This window comes from Polyodon spathula, chromosome 8, assembly GCF_017654505.1.
Source record: "Polyodon spathula isolate WHYD16114869_AA chromosome 8, ASM1765450v1, whole genome shotgun sequence".
Taxonomy (NCBI): Eukaryota; Metazoa; Chordata; class Actinopteri; order Acipenseriformes; family Polyodontidae; genus Polyodon; species Polyodon spathula.
The window spans coordinates 31,601,398-31,618,259 of record NC_054541.1 but is presented as its reverse complement, the minus strand read 5'-3'; the positions used below and the strand labels follow the sequence as shown (position 1 = coordinate 31,618,259).

Below are 16,862 nucleotides of genomic sequence, written 5' to 3'. Positions count from 1 at the left end.
GACCGGTGACGTCAGGCGCAGACCCCGTCTGCTACGCAGGCGGCGAAAAAGCATCATGAACGCACCCATGGAGACCGACTCGGAATCCGCCATAGCGGGGTTTGTAGTCATGTTTTTTATGCACACAAACACAGTGACTATTTGGCCAGTAGGGGTCATTCATTACAATAGGATGGGGGTGTGAATAACACAGAAAACAAGCTTGTAGAAGTTACAACTACTGTATTGAGAATGACAACCACACATCTTAAACAGTCTTGAAGTATCGTGAAAGCACCCAGAATCTGCAGGGTATGCGCAGACTATGAGCCCACAGGATGCGTGACCTCTGTTGTCAGATCCAGCTGCGGTCTTAGGCATGGTATGCGCGCATAGCAGAGTCATTTGACGTAGACCTGCGCAGACTCTGAAAAGTCTGCGCGACGTGAACGCACCTAGTTGTCCTAGGTCGGACGGAGACTGGCTACCCAATAAAATTTCGTCAGAAGTAGGCGACTGATTACTGCTCAGACGCAAGCGCAGTGTAGGGAGTCCTTGGCTTGTTGGTAAGCTGTAGGTTACTTCGAAAAAATACAGGACATACAATCAAAATGCAGAGCTGGAACCGATTGTATTGCACGTTAGCCAAGGTAAAAGAAAAATCACATTGTAATACGTTGGTATTAATTCAGAGCGTAAACATTATTATGTGAACGCTCTGAAAACAACTTTTGTAGGTTGACAGTATGGAACTGAGACACAGGCCTAGCACTGGGACACTGTCGACTGGCATCTTTAGTTCAATTCAGTAACTTTTGGTACTGTACTATTATGTTGTGCTGATGGCTTAACCTTCAAGTCGTTTTATTTGAGAGTATGTTCAGGTTCTCGGTCGTAATGCCGTGTTACAATATTGTCTGTTGATGAAGCATATTGGTTTTTTGTTGCTATTAGTAGCAGATGTTATTAGACATTTTGTTGTGGGTACCGAAAGCATGTGAAAGCAATACATTAATTGTTCAGTGCACAGTGCAATTAACAAGAAATGTGATTTAACACAGTCAGTTGCACTGGAGAGTTTTACTTTGATTGCTCCAGCCACCCTAGACCCAAGCAAGGTAAGGGAAGCAGAATGCTCAACTTGCAGTTTTTACCAGATCTATACCAGTTGTGCCATGCTCATCACTTGTGAGTCTACCATGTGTCTGTTAGAAAATAGGACCTTGGATATTCTGTTTTCACCCTGGCAAAAAATAAAAAATAAAAATAATCATGAACACATTTGAACTAAGGTGAGCAACTTGCAACTCCCAATTTTCAGTAACCCAAAAATCATTGAATGCATTTGTGGAAAACTTGCTTGGATAATAACACGGTTCTAACAAGGGTAGATTGCTGATGTGGATCTCTATACTGTCTCATTAATGATGCATGCATTTTTTTTTTTTAAATCCTAAATTCAGCGAGGCCATGTACATCATCTACCTCGGAGGCTCCAGGGAATCACAGCGGTGACACTGAGAACCTATGCAGACAAGACACCAAGTAAGTCACAGGTTAATATTATATATGAATATATCCCATCAGATTGGGATACCAATCAAGGTAGAGAAACTGCTGTGCAATGCTTATTTCAATTGTTTTTATTAACCCACCAGGGTATTTGTTTTATACTATCAAATATTAATTTGCTAAATAACAAAATTGAACAGGACTGTTTTTCCATCCATTTAGTTGATGCTGATGTCACTGTAGTTGGCTCAGGGCCAGGAGGTTATGTGGCTGCCATTAAAGCTGCCCAGCTTGGTTTTAAGGTAGGCATGATCATATGAATAAGATTGCTGAGTCCTATTCAAGGGTACAGAACAACCTGTAATGTTTAGAAGAAACACATTATATTTGCAGTATATATGTCTGCTAATATTTTTTCAACTTAATCCTGAATGTTTTGATAATTGTATTCACACATCTGGAGTCATAAATTGGATAGGGAATACAACTGAGAACATTTCTCACCATTTCCATGGGAACGTTCACTAGGAGAAAGAGGATTTTGAGCATCATAATGTACCCAGATCACAAATGGCTATTGTGGGAACAGAAACCAAGCAAGATTGCAGTTTGCATGATGTATTTTCATTTTTTAGAGTCGTCCATTAAAAAATGTACTGATTGTGTCTGTCAGTCACATGGTGAACATAACTGCATTAATCTTATCTGTATATACTCTTAGCCTCCTACAGACACTTGTTTATAAGCCGATAAACTCTTGGTACCTGGTTTTATTTATATAACTTTTTTTTTTTTTTTTTTTTTTTTTTTTACCTAGACTGTGTGTGTGGAAAAGAACGAAACTTTGGGGGGAACATGCTTGAATGTTGGCTGCATCCCTTCAAAGGTAAAACATCATCATTGTGACAATCAGTCTTTATCTGTCTTCATGTGCTATTTAGAGAGACTGGTTAAGGTAGTGATGCAGAGATTTTGTAAAGAATCACATTTCATTTTCTCAGGCTTTACTCAACAACTCTTATCTATATCACTTGGCACATGGAAAGGATTTTGCCAGCAGAGGTATTGAAAGTAAGTACATCTTTTTAAATATATATATTTTTTATTGAATTAGTAGTAGTCTCTGTAAGTCGTCTTGGATAAAGGCATCTGTTAAATAAACTAATAATACTAACTATGATAATTAAACAGAGGGTTTTCAATAGCTATTTCAGACAATTGGTTATCCATTACCCTGAGTCATAAAAAAAAAAAAAAAAAAAAAACAGGTAAAAGACCACAAGGCAACAAAAAAAAACAAGTTCCTCCCAGGATTTATTGTCTTAAATAGAAAGTATTAAAGTAGTTTTCCCTTCTCTGTATCCCAGTAACAGGACTCCAGTTAAACCTGGAGAAGATGATGGAACAGAAGAGTGGGGCAGTCAAGGCCTTGACAGGTGGCATTGCTCATTTATTTAAACAGAACAAGGTGAGTTAAAGCTGCGATGGACCTATATAATTGCTTTTAACCTTCTAAAATATGTGCTTGCATCGAATTCTAACTGCACAAAACACGGGGAAAAAAATATACTCCCTGCTATTACTTTAGAGTAGAAACTGCTTTGATTCTTATAGTTGTCCTAGTATTGCATTTGCAACCCAAACACTGTTAGCACAATCCTGTCGGCTGCTTTAGACAGACATCATAATGTATTTACCTGGTTTAAGGGTTGTAACACACACACACTATTATTACACACCCTATAAAAAGCACTGGTATTTAAACAACTGTTAAAAACACTATTAAGTTATAGGTCTATAAAGATCTCTATATTCTGACGATTTGTATCCTTGTTTTGCTGAGTTCTCTTTATCTTTGTTTAAAAAAAAAAAAAAAAAAAAAAAGGTGACGCATGTTCCAGGATTAGGAAAGATTACTGGAAAGAACCAGGTTACAGCAACAGGCAGTGATGGCAGTGAGCAAGTTATCAACTCCAAGAACATCCTGATAGCTACTGGTTCAGAGGTTACACCCTTCCCTGGAATTCAGGTATTGCTGTTAGTTACACATATCAACACCACTTATCAATGTGGTATGTTTTGCTTTCTTCCATTAAATTGTGAGCAGTGACTAACATGTTGATTCTCGTAATTTATTAGATTGATGAAGACACTGTTGTGTCTTCCACTGGTGCCCTGTCTTTGAAGAGCGTTCCTGAAAAGATGATTGTAATAGGTGCTGGAGTAATTGGTGTAGAACTGGTGAGGAACAGTGGAATTATATATTTGTGGAGAGAATGGGTGTTTAGATACCCAGTTAGGATAATTAATGTGTGTAATGGTTTCATTCAGTTATCACTATTAGTTTCAAATTAATCCCAAATGAACTGCAAAGCTCAAGGAAAAAATTGCACAATAAATCACACGCAACACTTATTTATTTTTGTACGTTTTATCAAGTGTCTGAATAAAATACAGTACAAAAGTAGCAAAGAAGGTTAAAAAATATCATAAATCAGCACAGTAATGTCAGTAAGCATTAATGGTTAGTCAATCTCAGTTCAGTGTAAATGTAAATTACATGTGAAAGCAATACATTAATTGTCCATAATTTGTGTATTCCATAAAAACTAATTGGATTAAGTCAGTAAATATAAGAATATGCAAACAGGATAATTGTTTGAGTAAGTACGAGTCAGTAGATACATTAATAAGTTTAGTGAATTCTAATTAATAGAATATTATGAAATCATAATTCAGGAACCCTTATTCAAGTTCATAGCAATTACTATTATTCTAGCTGTAACTCTTTCATGGAAGATTAAAACGAGCCTTTCATTTAAGAAAACTAAGTATAACACACACACACACCACTGTCAACTTTTCTGCAAATTCGTATGTTTCTATACCCCAAGTATAGTGTCTGTAAATCTTTCTATTCTTTAGTTTAGTTGTGAATACTCAAATTATTTCATAGTTAATGCAGTGTTGGTCGTGTGTGAACTCTTGTAGAGCTATGTCCCCTTTCAGAACATACATTTTTCCAGTAAAATTGACCGTTCCTGGTAGGTCAGTTCAGTCTATTAATTTTACTCTTTAATCATTAGTTGTCCTCTTCTATAGTGACGATCCAAGGTAGTGAATTTTTTTGTATTTTAAAGTCATTTTAAACAATCTATGAGTCTTCACGTTTAATTATTGTGTGTTTCATAGAGCTTGCAGTTTAAACTGTAACATACTATCTTCCATTTTCTCTGACACATTGTTTATGTGGGTATTTGCTGGATGGTATTTAGCAGCGTTGCAGTTCAGTTGTTAATTCCAGCTCTCCATTTCTCTGACTTATTAATTCATGTTCTTTGCTAGATGTTGGTGAAATATGTAATCTTTCTTTATGTGACTTTGCTTTCTAGATGTTGATAGCCTGCTCTCTTTTCTCTGACTCACTGTACAAAAACTATATTGAATTAGCCACAACACCTAGCACTTCTATGGAGTCAAACTTGCTTGAGCCTGTGGTCCTCGCCTATCTGTGTAGCTATAGTTACTGAGCTAGGCTTTTACCTCTTATTACAGTTTTGCAGAATTAGTACAATTAAAAAAATAAGTTTAAAACACAGACTAAAAGGCTACACACCTTCTCTTTCTGGTTGTCCTAGATACTAGGCAAGCTGCCTCCTATTAGCCTGTTTTGTTCCTACATCTTTTATAGGAAACATGCCTGGCAACGTTTTATTAACTTCCTGAATATTTTTGCCTGCAGGGTTCAGTGTGGCAGCGACTAGGCTCGACAGTAACGGCTGTCGAGTTCCTGGGCCATGTAGGTGGGTTGGGCATTGACATGGAGATCTCAAAAAACTTCCAACGGATCCTACAAAAACAGGGCCTCAAGTTCAAACTGGGCACTAAGGTTACTGGGGCAACCAGGAGGCCAGATGGAAAGATCGATGTCTTGTAAGTTATTTATTTAGTGGTACTTTAATAGGCTTGTCTGTGCAAATGTCTTAAGTCCCTGCCAGTTTTATTTAATTTAGAACAGTTGCTGAACTTTAGAGCACATATGTTTTCACTCCCCCATAGAAACCTTGCTGTTAACTCAGCTAGATAACTAACATTCATTTATTTTTATTGTTTTACCTTTTACTTGTTCAGAGTTGAAGCAGCTGCGGGTGGGAAGTCTGAAGTCCTCACTTGTGATGTGCTGTTGGTGTGCATCGGCCGTCGTCCTTTTACTCAGAATCTTGGCTTGGAAAGTGTTGGTATTGAGCTGGATAATCGTGGCAGAATCCCAGTCAACAACAGATTCCAGACAAAGGTTCCAAGGTATGTTTGTTAATGGTACCAAAACACCTAGTTCTGATATTTCACAGGAGAGATAGAATGACTGAATAAGTGATCTGCTAAATAAATGCATTGCAAAGGCACTAAGAAGGCTTTCATAATGGTGTAATAAGAGCACAGTACATGAAAAGTTACAAATATTTGTGTAAAATTGAGTTTCAGACTATAGCCAAGTGCAGTACCATTTCATATCAGCAGATGGCAGCAGCAAATAGAGAAGCTGACTTCTACAGTACATTTTAAAAAAAAAAATGTGGCTCTTTAAATCATAAAGCAGTTGTGACTTAATAACAGCATGTCTCTCTTGGCAGTATCTTTGCCATTGGGGATGTTATTGCTGGACCTATGCTGGCTCATAAGGCTGAAGATGAAGGTATTATCTGTGTAGAAGGAATGGCTGGAGGAGCTGTGCACATAGACTACAACTGTGTGCCGTCTGTTATCTACACTCATCCAGAGGTGGCTTGGGTTGGTAAAAACGAGGAGCAGCTGAAAGAAGAGGTGTGGGTCAACTTTGATCAACTGATTTGCTTTACCATTGTAAACCAGATTTTTTTACTTAAAATCCAATTCAAGAAAATAAGGAGGGAATGAACACATGTATCTTAAATTGAATTACAATGTAGGTGGAAATTTAGAAGTACTAAGAGACTAAAATGTAACGAGTAGAAGTCGTCAAATGTCATTCGGTAAGTGATTAATATAAATGTTGTGGTTTTTTGTTTCTTTTTCATAGGGTGTCCCTTATAAAATTGGCAAGTTCCCGTTTGCTGCAAATAGCCGTGCTAAAACAAATGCAGACACAGATGGTTTGGTCAAGATCCTGAGTCACAAAGAAACAGACCGGATTCTGGGAGCGCACATTCTTGGGACAGTAAGTGCAGCATGTAGTTTGTGGCACATGTATTGTAGATTGGCACTGGCATATGCTTACATGTACAGAGAGAGTAAGGGAGTTTGTGTATAAAAACAAAAGACATAAATATATACTTCTAATGTCTAGATATTCTGGTACAATTATGATGTATTTGTAAATAATTTTAGCCTTGAATATACATACAGCTAAATTCATATTTCTCTTAGGGTGCTGGTGAAATGATAAATGAAGCTACATTAGCAATGGAGTATGGAGCATCGTCTGAAGATGTAGCCAGAGTGTGTCATGCTCATCCAGTAAGTAAAACAGACGATATAAGATTTCAAATAATAATGTTCATGAATAAATTCTAAAACATTTTCTACTATTTCATCTTTCAGACTGTTTCAGAAGCCTTCCGAGAAGCAAACTTGGCAGCATCGTTTGGCAAAGCCATCAATTTTTAATCTATGTCCTTATTTGTACAGACAACGCATTGCATTCTGAACTGTTGGGGGTTCTTGTGAACTGGTTCTTTTTTTTGGAAACTGTACCATAATTCCCAATTGACAATAAAGAGGGAATGGGATATGATATTTTCTGATGGAATGACTGAATGATAGCATTTTAATTATTGCATAAAGATCACCTGATCTGTCTCAAGCACATAAAACAATTATTTATATATTAAATGCAGGTTTGACTAATTATTTGCCCTCTTTTGTCCAGTTATCCTAAATTACATTCTAGTTAAACTTAGTGCAGTATAAGCAGAACCAACACTGTTATCCAATTGTGTGTTGTCTTCCAAACTTGAGCTGTGTATCCTTAAATCCACTATTATTGTGCCTCTGAAAGTAACCCTGAGCCAGGCACATTCAGAATCGTTTCTCTCTCAGGGTAACGATAGACGTGAGTTTGCTGTATAATTGTATTTTTTTTTTTTTTTAAATGCTTATCCATTCTTTATGTACCATTTTAACATTAGCCTGCTTAAGCTGCTGTATTTCCAGTAAAATGTTAAACCGTCTTGTGAATGTGCAATCTCAAGCAGCTGTTGAGTTTTAGTCCAGTAAAAATACCAGACAGTAAATAAGGTTTTGATTTTAGTTTTGTGCACAGTAAAGGAAGCAATTATTTACAGCTTGTGGGACACAAGAAAAACAGAACAGTATTAGCAGTTACCCAGGTGTATGTCATATTTAACTATAGTCTGTTATACTTAAGATTCATTTTCATCTGCTGTGGTGTTGGAGAATTGTATGTAATAAACTATGGCTTATGTGCAGTTTTCAATATGCATAATAGTGCTCAGGATCTAACAAATGTTTCTGCTGTCTAAATACGGTATTTTCTAACTCTGGATATCTAAACTTGTAATGATGAGCCTGTACTTAAACAACTTATGAATTAGGACAAAGCATTCCTTCAGAATAAAATTCTTAGACAGGATCTGTATTTTGTTTAATTTCTATCTATTAAATCACTGTCCTCTGTGCTTTTTGATAAGACAGGGACTTTAAGTATTCATATTTTTTGAAAACTTAAAAAAAACCCAAAAAACAAAACAAAACAAAAAAAAACACATTACTTGGTTATTACTGATAATTGAGTGATTTAATTAGTGTAAAATAGGAATCTTCCTAGTGAGGAGAGCTTAATGTACCTGTCAATCCGTTATATAAACATCAGTCACTAAACTATGATAAGCCATTTGAGACACTGACTTTTATATTGATTTGTTTTTGGGAACTCCTTGGACAAATTCTAATGGTACTCTTTACTTTCAACTGTGACCCAATATGGCTGCCATATTGTGATCTTATGACTTTGTTTTCCAGATGATAAAGGCCTAAAGCTTTGAGATAATTGCTTTGTACTTGTTACACAACTGTAGTCTATGATTTTAAGGTCAGGTTACATTGTGGGTATTGGTCAGCTCATACTTTATAAGGCTGTTGCCACAACTTCAAATTTGGGTATGTTTCCTAAGGATTTTCCTTTCCCTATTCCATTGTTGGTGTTGTCAAATTACCACTGGCCATATCAATGATACACGCAATTTACATAAATCTGTACTAGTCTAGAAAACTGCTTAGCCATCAATGACTAAACAAGCCATTAATGTTGTTAAGTACATTTTTATCACACATTCAGAGTATCAGAATCTCTAATGATTTCACACTCTCATTTTTGCTTTTATCTTTAAACTGTGTAATAAGCCTTTATTTAACAGATCAATCTCTCAATTTCAAGAGAATAGTCATGTTAATAGAAAACTGCAATAGATAGGAAGTTCAACTGATATTTATCTGCTGTGGGTGGTTGTGTAATGTTCATATATGCAGTTTAAAATGTTTTGGTCATCCAGAGATTTAGGTCATAAAATTATAGGCAAAGGATTTGACAGAGATGGAAAATTAAAGTTGTTTTAATAGGACACAAAAATGTAATTCATCCAGTTAATTTACAAGATTGCTGTTCACATTGAAAGTAAATATGGAAACTGGATTTAACCTGCCTAATTTTCCACTCACAGTGAATCAACCGCATATAGTGATCAAAACCACTGGGACAAAATCATCCCTATACTAACCAATGTAAAGTACTCTGCTTGTAAGAATCAAGCAATCCGCTTCCAAGAATCATTTTAGGGCAAACTGACTACATGCAATACAGTACTTTATCAAGTGCGATGACGTGCACAGCCAATAAAGCTGTTTTTGAATTTGATCACATCTCGCGTGATTAGGCATGAACGCAGCATGAATCGTGCAGTGATGCTGGAAACACTGCATTGTTTGTAATCAAACATGACTGCCCCACTGCATTGTGCAAGTATGTTTGTCTTTGTTAAATTTCGTTTCAATAAAGTGAATACACATTAATTGAATACATACGGAGTACAGCAGTGTTATTGTGTGATATGCATGTAGAGGTAGTGGGGGGGGGAGATCAAGGGGGGGGGGGGGGGGGGGGGGTTGCAGGGGGGGGGGTATCTGCTTTAAAAAAAAAAAAAAAAAAAAAAAAAAAAAAAAAGATTCTTAGCAACAGAAAATAAGTAAGCCACAGATGCTTAAATGTAGTGGTAGTCTTGACAGTAAATTAAAATGACATTACAGTAGAGTATTTTAAAGACCATTACACGAAACTGCATGGCGGTTAACTGGGCACCCTCACAAGATGATCGCTTCTCAAGCATACTGCAGTAAAATAGGATTCTGCAGCCTTGAGTAAACATACTCGTGATCATATAACAAGCTGCTTACACACAAGGACTCGTGTTGATGTATTGTCCTCAGTGACTGAGCACCATTGACACTGTATACTGTAAACTGCTGATGGCTCGCTTTTGCCAATTGTAAATGTGACAGAGTGGCTGAGGACAGTGTAAAATATCAGGCTGGAGTCAATTTACAGTTTTAAAATGGTGTTGGTTTTATTTTTCTTACACTGCGGTGGCGAAACAACTGCTAATAAAGCAAAATAAACCTAGCTCTCAGTTAGAGCACTAAGTAAACAATACCATGTGTGGAACAAACACTAGATGTTACTCACGTTTTGGTTTATTTTTCTTTCTTCTGCTGCCTTACTCCTCTATACCCCCCATCACAAAGCTGTCAGCTAAACCCTTTTTATCGAGGTGCCATTAACTTTAACAAGCAGACAGTTAACCCACTGACCATTATCCTTAATTTGTTAAGGAAAAGCAGCTGTGAATTTTTCATGGGTGTGCATACTTGCAGGAACTCACGACATCTAGTGGTCAACCCATTACACTGCAGCCAGGGAACAAGCTCTTATTTTCATGCTAACATACAGATTCTGCACCACAGTAATCATATCGGTCCGCTTTTAAGAATCAAATCATCCGGGACGGATGCGGTTCTTATAAACAGAGTTCACTGTATATGGAAATATGGTAGATGATATTCTGTGTATTTTTTATTTGTGCATACTGTTCAAAAGTTTTTTTTTGGTGTTTTTTTTTTTTTTATTTTTATTAGGAATATAAAAAGGATTAAGAGAAAACCCAGCTAAGGCCAACTTTCATTGAAAATGTCTTTAATAATGACTGGACTCTTACAAAATGTGTGTTCATGTTTCACAATACAATTATAGCATTTGGTCCCTTTGACCCTGGTTGGTTTACAAACATTACTTGTCAAGTACATTGTAAAAATGTAGTCTCATTAGTTACTGTTTGACCTGATTTCTTAAAGCTTTAAGAATATACTTCACTCTTATTAGGTATATTATTCATGGAACAGCATCAAGTCTGTTACAAGCAGGTGCTATAAACAGCAACTTTCTGGCTGATAATCTGCAGAAGTGAGCGTACTGCCTCCTCTAGCTCAACTAAAAGCTTTGCTTTATCTTCTAAGGTTTTCTGGTTGTCTTCATATGTTTTCTCTAAATCTGAAAAACATAAAACAGTTAATTAATAAAATTGTGTTGCCACATTAGAAATATCAGCTGCAGATTTTTATAGCAACATTGTGCCACTTTTAAAAAGTGTTACAGATAATATCAACTTTAGTTTTCTACACTGGTCCAGCAGGTGGCAGTGTGGTTGCAGTGAGAGAGATTTAACATTTTACACCCTGAATAGCCTAGAATAAAAGCTTGTGATGTTGTTCTTGTTGTACAACCCAGAATCCTTTCAGCTGTTAATTGGGTCACAAACAGTCATAAAAAAAAATACAACTATAAGGTATTTTTGTGCAAATTCCTGCTCAGACACTGTATGCTAATTTATTTATTAGCAATATAGCGACTGACTGAGAACACAAAAGCTAAATAAATGAACTTCAGCATTAAACAAAAAAAGTTGAAAAAAAAGGTTTTTATATAAACAAACACATTTGTAGTCAACAGATGTCTACAAGAAAGATGTCTACAATTACTCTTCAGATTTTTTTTTTGCTAAACTCCAAAAATGCTGATTCTAAAGTATTAACATTTTAAACAATTAGGATATTTGTCCGTGAGCTTTTGGCATGTTTTTTTTTTTTTTTTTTTTTTTTTCTTCAACACAAAATTGTTCCAGTTCATTCAAATTCCAAGGACTTCTCTTGTGCACAGCCTTCTTCAACTCATACCAAAGATTCTCAATCTGATTTAGACCAGGACTTTAACTAGGCCATTCCACAACCTTGATTTTATCCTCCTTTAACCATTCTGAAGTACATTTTGATGTCTTCAGATAGCTCTTAAATTTTTCCTGTATTGACTTATTTGTAATCACAGCAAATCATCCTATGCCTAACCCTTTAATAAGAATGATCACCTACAATCCAGCATTTTCTAGAATTAGGTTCTGAATTATATTACTGAAATGTCTAGCACCTTGTAGACAATACTATCACAGCATCAATGGGTATGAATGCATTTTAAATTAGCATTTTTTGGAGTTTAAAAAAAATAAAAAAAATAATTATCAACATCTAGTTCTCATAACTTTCTTCAGCCACCAAAGCAAAACTTTTGCTGCAAAAGATTTCCCATAATTCTTTGAGAAACTTCCAGAAATTATAAAATTTCCATTGGGGTATGTAACTACTATATATATATATATATATATATATATATTATATATATATATATATATATATATATATATATATATATATATATATATATATATATATATATATATATATAGACACACACACACACAAAAGACACTCACACACAGGCTAACTTTAGTATAATGAACCCTTCTTATAACGAACACCCATTTTTAATGATCCCAATAGCACAAACTGATTTTTTCAATGCAAATTAGCCCTATTTGAACAATCACGTTCCGGATCGACTCGGATACAATGATCTCAGTATTGACTGACACTGAACTTTCTACAGTGTCAAGTGTGTTATTCGCTCAGTGAAAACAAAGACCATGGTTGACTAATTCAAAGTTAACGAGAATTCAAAGATGACCTACTGTAGTACGAATCATGCGTGATGAATGCAATCGTTGCCTGTCCGTCATCTTCACACAAACTGCAACCAGTCAACACGCATGAGCAGCAATCTATGCTGGATTGTTTTTTCAAGCGAAAGGACGTTCAATTACTGTATTCAGCATGTAAGTGTACATTCTTTCCCTTTTCATGTCTTTACTGTTCTTTTAAACATACCTGTAGCAGGGCGATTGCCCTGTACAAGGTGTAATTTATATGTGGAAACGGGTTTGTTTTGTGTGCGATTTGGAGTTATGTTTGATCAAATGATTGTTTACAGATGGGTGCTTGATTGAGACTTGCTGCCTGCCTTGTATGTGTCCTCTGTGCGTTACTATTACTGGTAGCGTGACATGACCCATTTGTTTACTTTCTGTTTTGTGTTTAATAAATCCTGCGTGCCTTTGCCGGCATTCCTCTCCGTCTTGCAATGCAGTTACCCACACACGTGACAATTCCGTTTAAATGTTTATCAATGTGAAGAAATCTTCATAACAGTACTATATATTGATGTTCAATTCAAATTTTCCGTTTTGTCATTATTCCGATACAGAAAAATGCCAAACCCTGCTATAGTGATCACCCTGACAAACACTTCTCCAGGTCCCACTGGGGTTCGTTATGTGAAGTTAGCCTGAATGTAATACAGTCAATCCTCTCCTCATCCAACTGTTTAAGAGTTGTAGTTTACCTTTTAGTTCCTGAAGTCTGCTGCCAGCATGTGATAGCAGTTGTTTTGCTTCATTCTGAAGTGCCTCTGCCCTCTTCCTTGCATCAGTCACACCTTCTGACTTTTGGACTATTAGAACTTCCACAACATCATACTTGTTCTTCAGTTCATCATCTAATTCCTGGGAATTAAAACATTCCTTATGTCACCTTCAAAGGTGAATCAAAGGGTGAACTGGGCTAGTGAATCTCAGCTCATTTATTATTCTATAACAGTATAGTTTGTATACAGTCTGGAACTTCAATGCTTCATGACAAGGGTTGACATTTTTCCCCACAAGAGTTTCTGGATTGTAAAGAGTGTAAAAGCATACCCTTTTAGCTTCCTCTGCATCGTGCTTAACTTTATCTGCTGATTTCTCAATCTCTTCAGCCATATCTGTGTTGTCAGATGCCTTCTGTTTTAGATCGCCAATATCCTTCTCCAGCTGGGCAAGTCTTTGGGTTGCATTGTTTAGTCTGCTCTCTGAAGCTGCAGTCTCAGAGTCAATCTAGGATCAAAAGAATGTTAACTTGGTTAGGGTTTATTCAGTCACACTTTTTTACAGTTACAATCTAACGTCACTATAACGAACCCTTCTTAACGATCCAAGCAGCAAGAACCGTTTTTTGTTTGCTTTTTTATGGAAATTAGCCCTATCAGAGAATGACCACTTTCACAAAATCTACCTGTACAAAACGATCATGGTAGTGACCGACACTGAACTTTCTGCAATGTGAACGTGTTATTCTCTCAGTGAAAACAAAGACCTTGGTAGGCCAATTCATAATAACCTATTGCAGTGTGAATCATATGTGACACATGCAACTGTTGCCATATTCACACAAACTGCAACCATGGCAACAGACGTGCAGAGGTAACAAGATAGACACAGCGTGCACTGAGAAAAGCACAAGAAACATGAAGCAATCTACACTGGATATGTTTTTCAAGAGAAAAAGGGTACATAATTACTATATTCAGTATGCAAGTACTTTTTTTCTTTAATGTTTTCTTTTAAATACACAGTTTAAATCTGATCAATGTGAAGTTGTCTTGAAAGAACTACTGTATAAAGATGTTCAATTCAATCTGGGCGTTTCTTCATTATTCTGATACAGCAAATCACCAAACCCTATTATAGTGAACAACCTGATATAACATACATTCCTCCAGGTGCCAGGGGGGGTTGTTATAATGAAGTTAGACCGTACTATGTATTCTTATCATTCCGAGTCACCTCAGAAGCAACATTTCAGTATTCACCACTACATTAAAGTTAGTTCATTTTAAAGTTAGATTTTTTTTAAATGGACAAATATGATTTAAAATTAGTTGATCTAAATTCTTGAATACATACTTACTCAGGACAAAGGCTTATAAAAATGCTCAAACTAAAAGGCAGACAAGGGTTCATACCAGCAGTCTTCACGGGTCTACTCAGACCCGAGGACCCGAGACCTGACCTGTATCGAACAGGTGCAAAATTGTCACGCAACACTTGGGTCGGGTCTGATTTTGTTTACTCAGTAATACACAGACTGTCAATTACTATTAACAAGAGGCTCTCTTTGGTACTAAAAATCACTGTTTACAATTCCTGTTGCATGGATTGGCTTCCCCCAATAGCACATGACATGGCTTGCAGAGCGCAGCAGTAAACATGTGACCATACCGAAGGGGTTTCTTTTAGATCATTCTTTAGTCTGAATAATGGATTTGTTTATGAAGGACGTGAAATAAACTTATGAAAAACAAATTCCATGAACAAAGGGTCACAGAAAAATGCAAGTCTGTGATGTGGGAAACATTTGTTGTTATTGTGGACAAAGGAGGAAAACAAGTTTTGCAAAACACAAATTTGACATCTCAATTCCATTTGCTCTTGTGCTACGCTTGTAATAAAATCACGCATTTATGAGATCGTACTTCAGTTCATTTGATTTATTTATCTTTGTATCTTTTGCACAAACATATTACATATTTAATTTTACAGTCCGCTGTGTAGGTTCATGATGGAATACACACTAGCTTTAGTTCAGCCAGAGTTCCCAGTTGACTGAAAAAAAATTAAATGCTGCTATAATACTGTATCTAGGTCAGTGCATATATGAAGCTGGGGAAAGGAAAAGAGTTCCACTTTTCTCGGGTCAGGTCGGATCCGGGTCTAACAAGAATTTTACATCGGGTCAGGTAAATAATTGTTGGTTCGTGGTCGGGTTGATTCAATTTGGACTCATGAAGCCGCCTAGTTCATACAGACTCTATTGTATTTCAGGGTCTTGCCCACCCTCTTTCTGCACCACTGCAGTCTGGACAGATGACTCACCGAGGTCAACAGGTCCTGAGTCCCTCTGATGTCAACATCAGCCTGCTTAATTGCTTTCTCTGCAGCATTCTGGGCTTTTTCAGCTTCCTCCAGGGCTTCCTTTATCATGTCAGCTGTATTCTTGACATCTGTTGCTTCTTTACTGTAACACAAACAGCCAATTCAGGATATGCTCAATAACGATTCATGGTTTAAATAAAAGCACAAGAAACACATTTTTCCACTACGCAAAATAATCAATGCCAAGAACATCTACTTCTGCCATAACCTGTAAAAGTACAAAACAGCTGTTTAATATAAATCCAAATGTTACACCATTTAAAATAAACACAATGAATCCACTGAGAATGTGCTGCCTCAAATTTAAAGGGGCTGAGGATTGGGGAAAAAACAATGCACCAGATAAACAATTATTTTGGAGTTGGAAAGTCTGGAGACTTACTCACCTTGCCTTTCTGGCTTCACCAAGCAGATTCTCAGCTCGGTGAATATCTTCAGCACTCTGGTTCAAGATTATCTCCACATCAGACAAACTTTGCACTCGCTCCCGAATGTCATCAGTTAATTCCTGAAGCTGTTGCGGGGTAGTAGGCATCTGCATTTTCAACACCTCATTAGCAACAGCCTCAATGCTTTCGAGATCCGCGCCATCCTCTGAAACATGAAATCAGATTCATTAACCCGGTGATGTCTACCAAACACCACACTGTAAATCTGTCAGGGAATATATACTGCATTGCATATTATAACATTTGGAGGCTGGAGTGTAAACACACTATGCACCAAGGGTGGCAGAGTACTGTATTGTATATGTGATACACCAAATGGGCACTGCAGGGAGAATGCTGTAACTCTTCTACTAGAATACAAACAGGATAACTATCATTCGGAACAGGACATTTTCAGAACGTTTTATGCCTGTGTGGCATCTAAAATTCCTGCACATGCATAGTACTCATGCTAGCATACATTGCTTTCTGTTTAACTTTGTTACTACATACGTGTCAAGAACTCGCGGATTTGCTTGATTAAATTTCTCAGGTCTTCATTGCTTTTATCCACTTTCTGTTTGGTTGAGTTTGTTTTCTGGAGAACTTCCTGTGCATTTAGCTTGGCCTCATCAGCCTTCAGTTTTGCCTCGGAAACCTTCAATATAGGAGAAAGATGTTACAGATCTATCAAAAGTAGTAA

General features: G+C 36.7%; 2 protein-coding genes across 2 annotated transcripts in view; one reads left to right on the top strand and one right to left on the bottom strand.

Annotated features, from left to right (window-relative positions):
* Nucleotides 1-489: 489 nt before the first annotated feature.
* LOC121319774 (dihydrolipoyl dehydrogenase, mitochondrial) lies at nucleotides 490-8,252 on the top strand. Its single transcript, XM_041257586.1, has 14 exons — nucleotides 490-629; nucleotides 1,443-1,524; nucleotides 1,714-1,793; nucleotides 2,309-2,377; nucleotides 2,493-2,562; nucleotides 2,859-2,959; nucleotides 3,377-3,520; nucleotides 3,631-3,732; nucleotides 5,234-5,424; nucleotides 5,623-5,793; nucleotides 6,123-6,312; nucleotides 6,548-6,685; nucleotides 6,895-6,984; nucleotides 7,069-8,252. Exons 1-14 carry the CDS (start codon nucleotides 591-593, stop codon nucleotides 7,132-7,134), a joined length of 1,533 nt encoding a protein of 510 aa, XP_041113520.1. The 5' UTR covers nucleotides 490-590; the 3' UTR covers nucleotides 7,135-8,252.
* A 2,463-nt stretch (nucleotides 8,253-10,715) lies between these two features.
* Nucleotides 10,716-16,862, bottom strand: part of LOC121319773 (laminin subunit beta-1-like) — a 28,680-nt gene continuing 22,533 nt past the window's right edge. The window contains exons 28-33 of the mRNA XM_041257585.1: nucleotides 16,673-16,817; nucleotides 16,118-16,325; nucleotides 15,672-15,813; nucleotides 13,677-13,853; nucleotides 13,325-13,484; nucleotides 10,716-11,086 (exon numbers count right to left, since the gene is read on the bottom strand). Coding sequence (XP_041113519.1) covers nucleotides 10,950-11,086; nucleotides 13,325-13,484; nucleotides 13,677-13,853; nucleotides 15,672-15,813; nucleotides 16,118-16,325; nucleotides 16,673-16,817 — 969 coding nt within the window. The 3' untranslated portion in view covers nucleotides 10,716-10,949. The remainder of the gene's footprint in view (nucleotides 11,087-13,324; nucleotides 13,485-13,676; nucleotides 13,854-15,671; nucleotides 15,814-16,117; nucleotides 16,326-16,672; nucleotides 16,818-16,862) is intronic.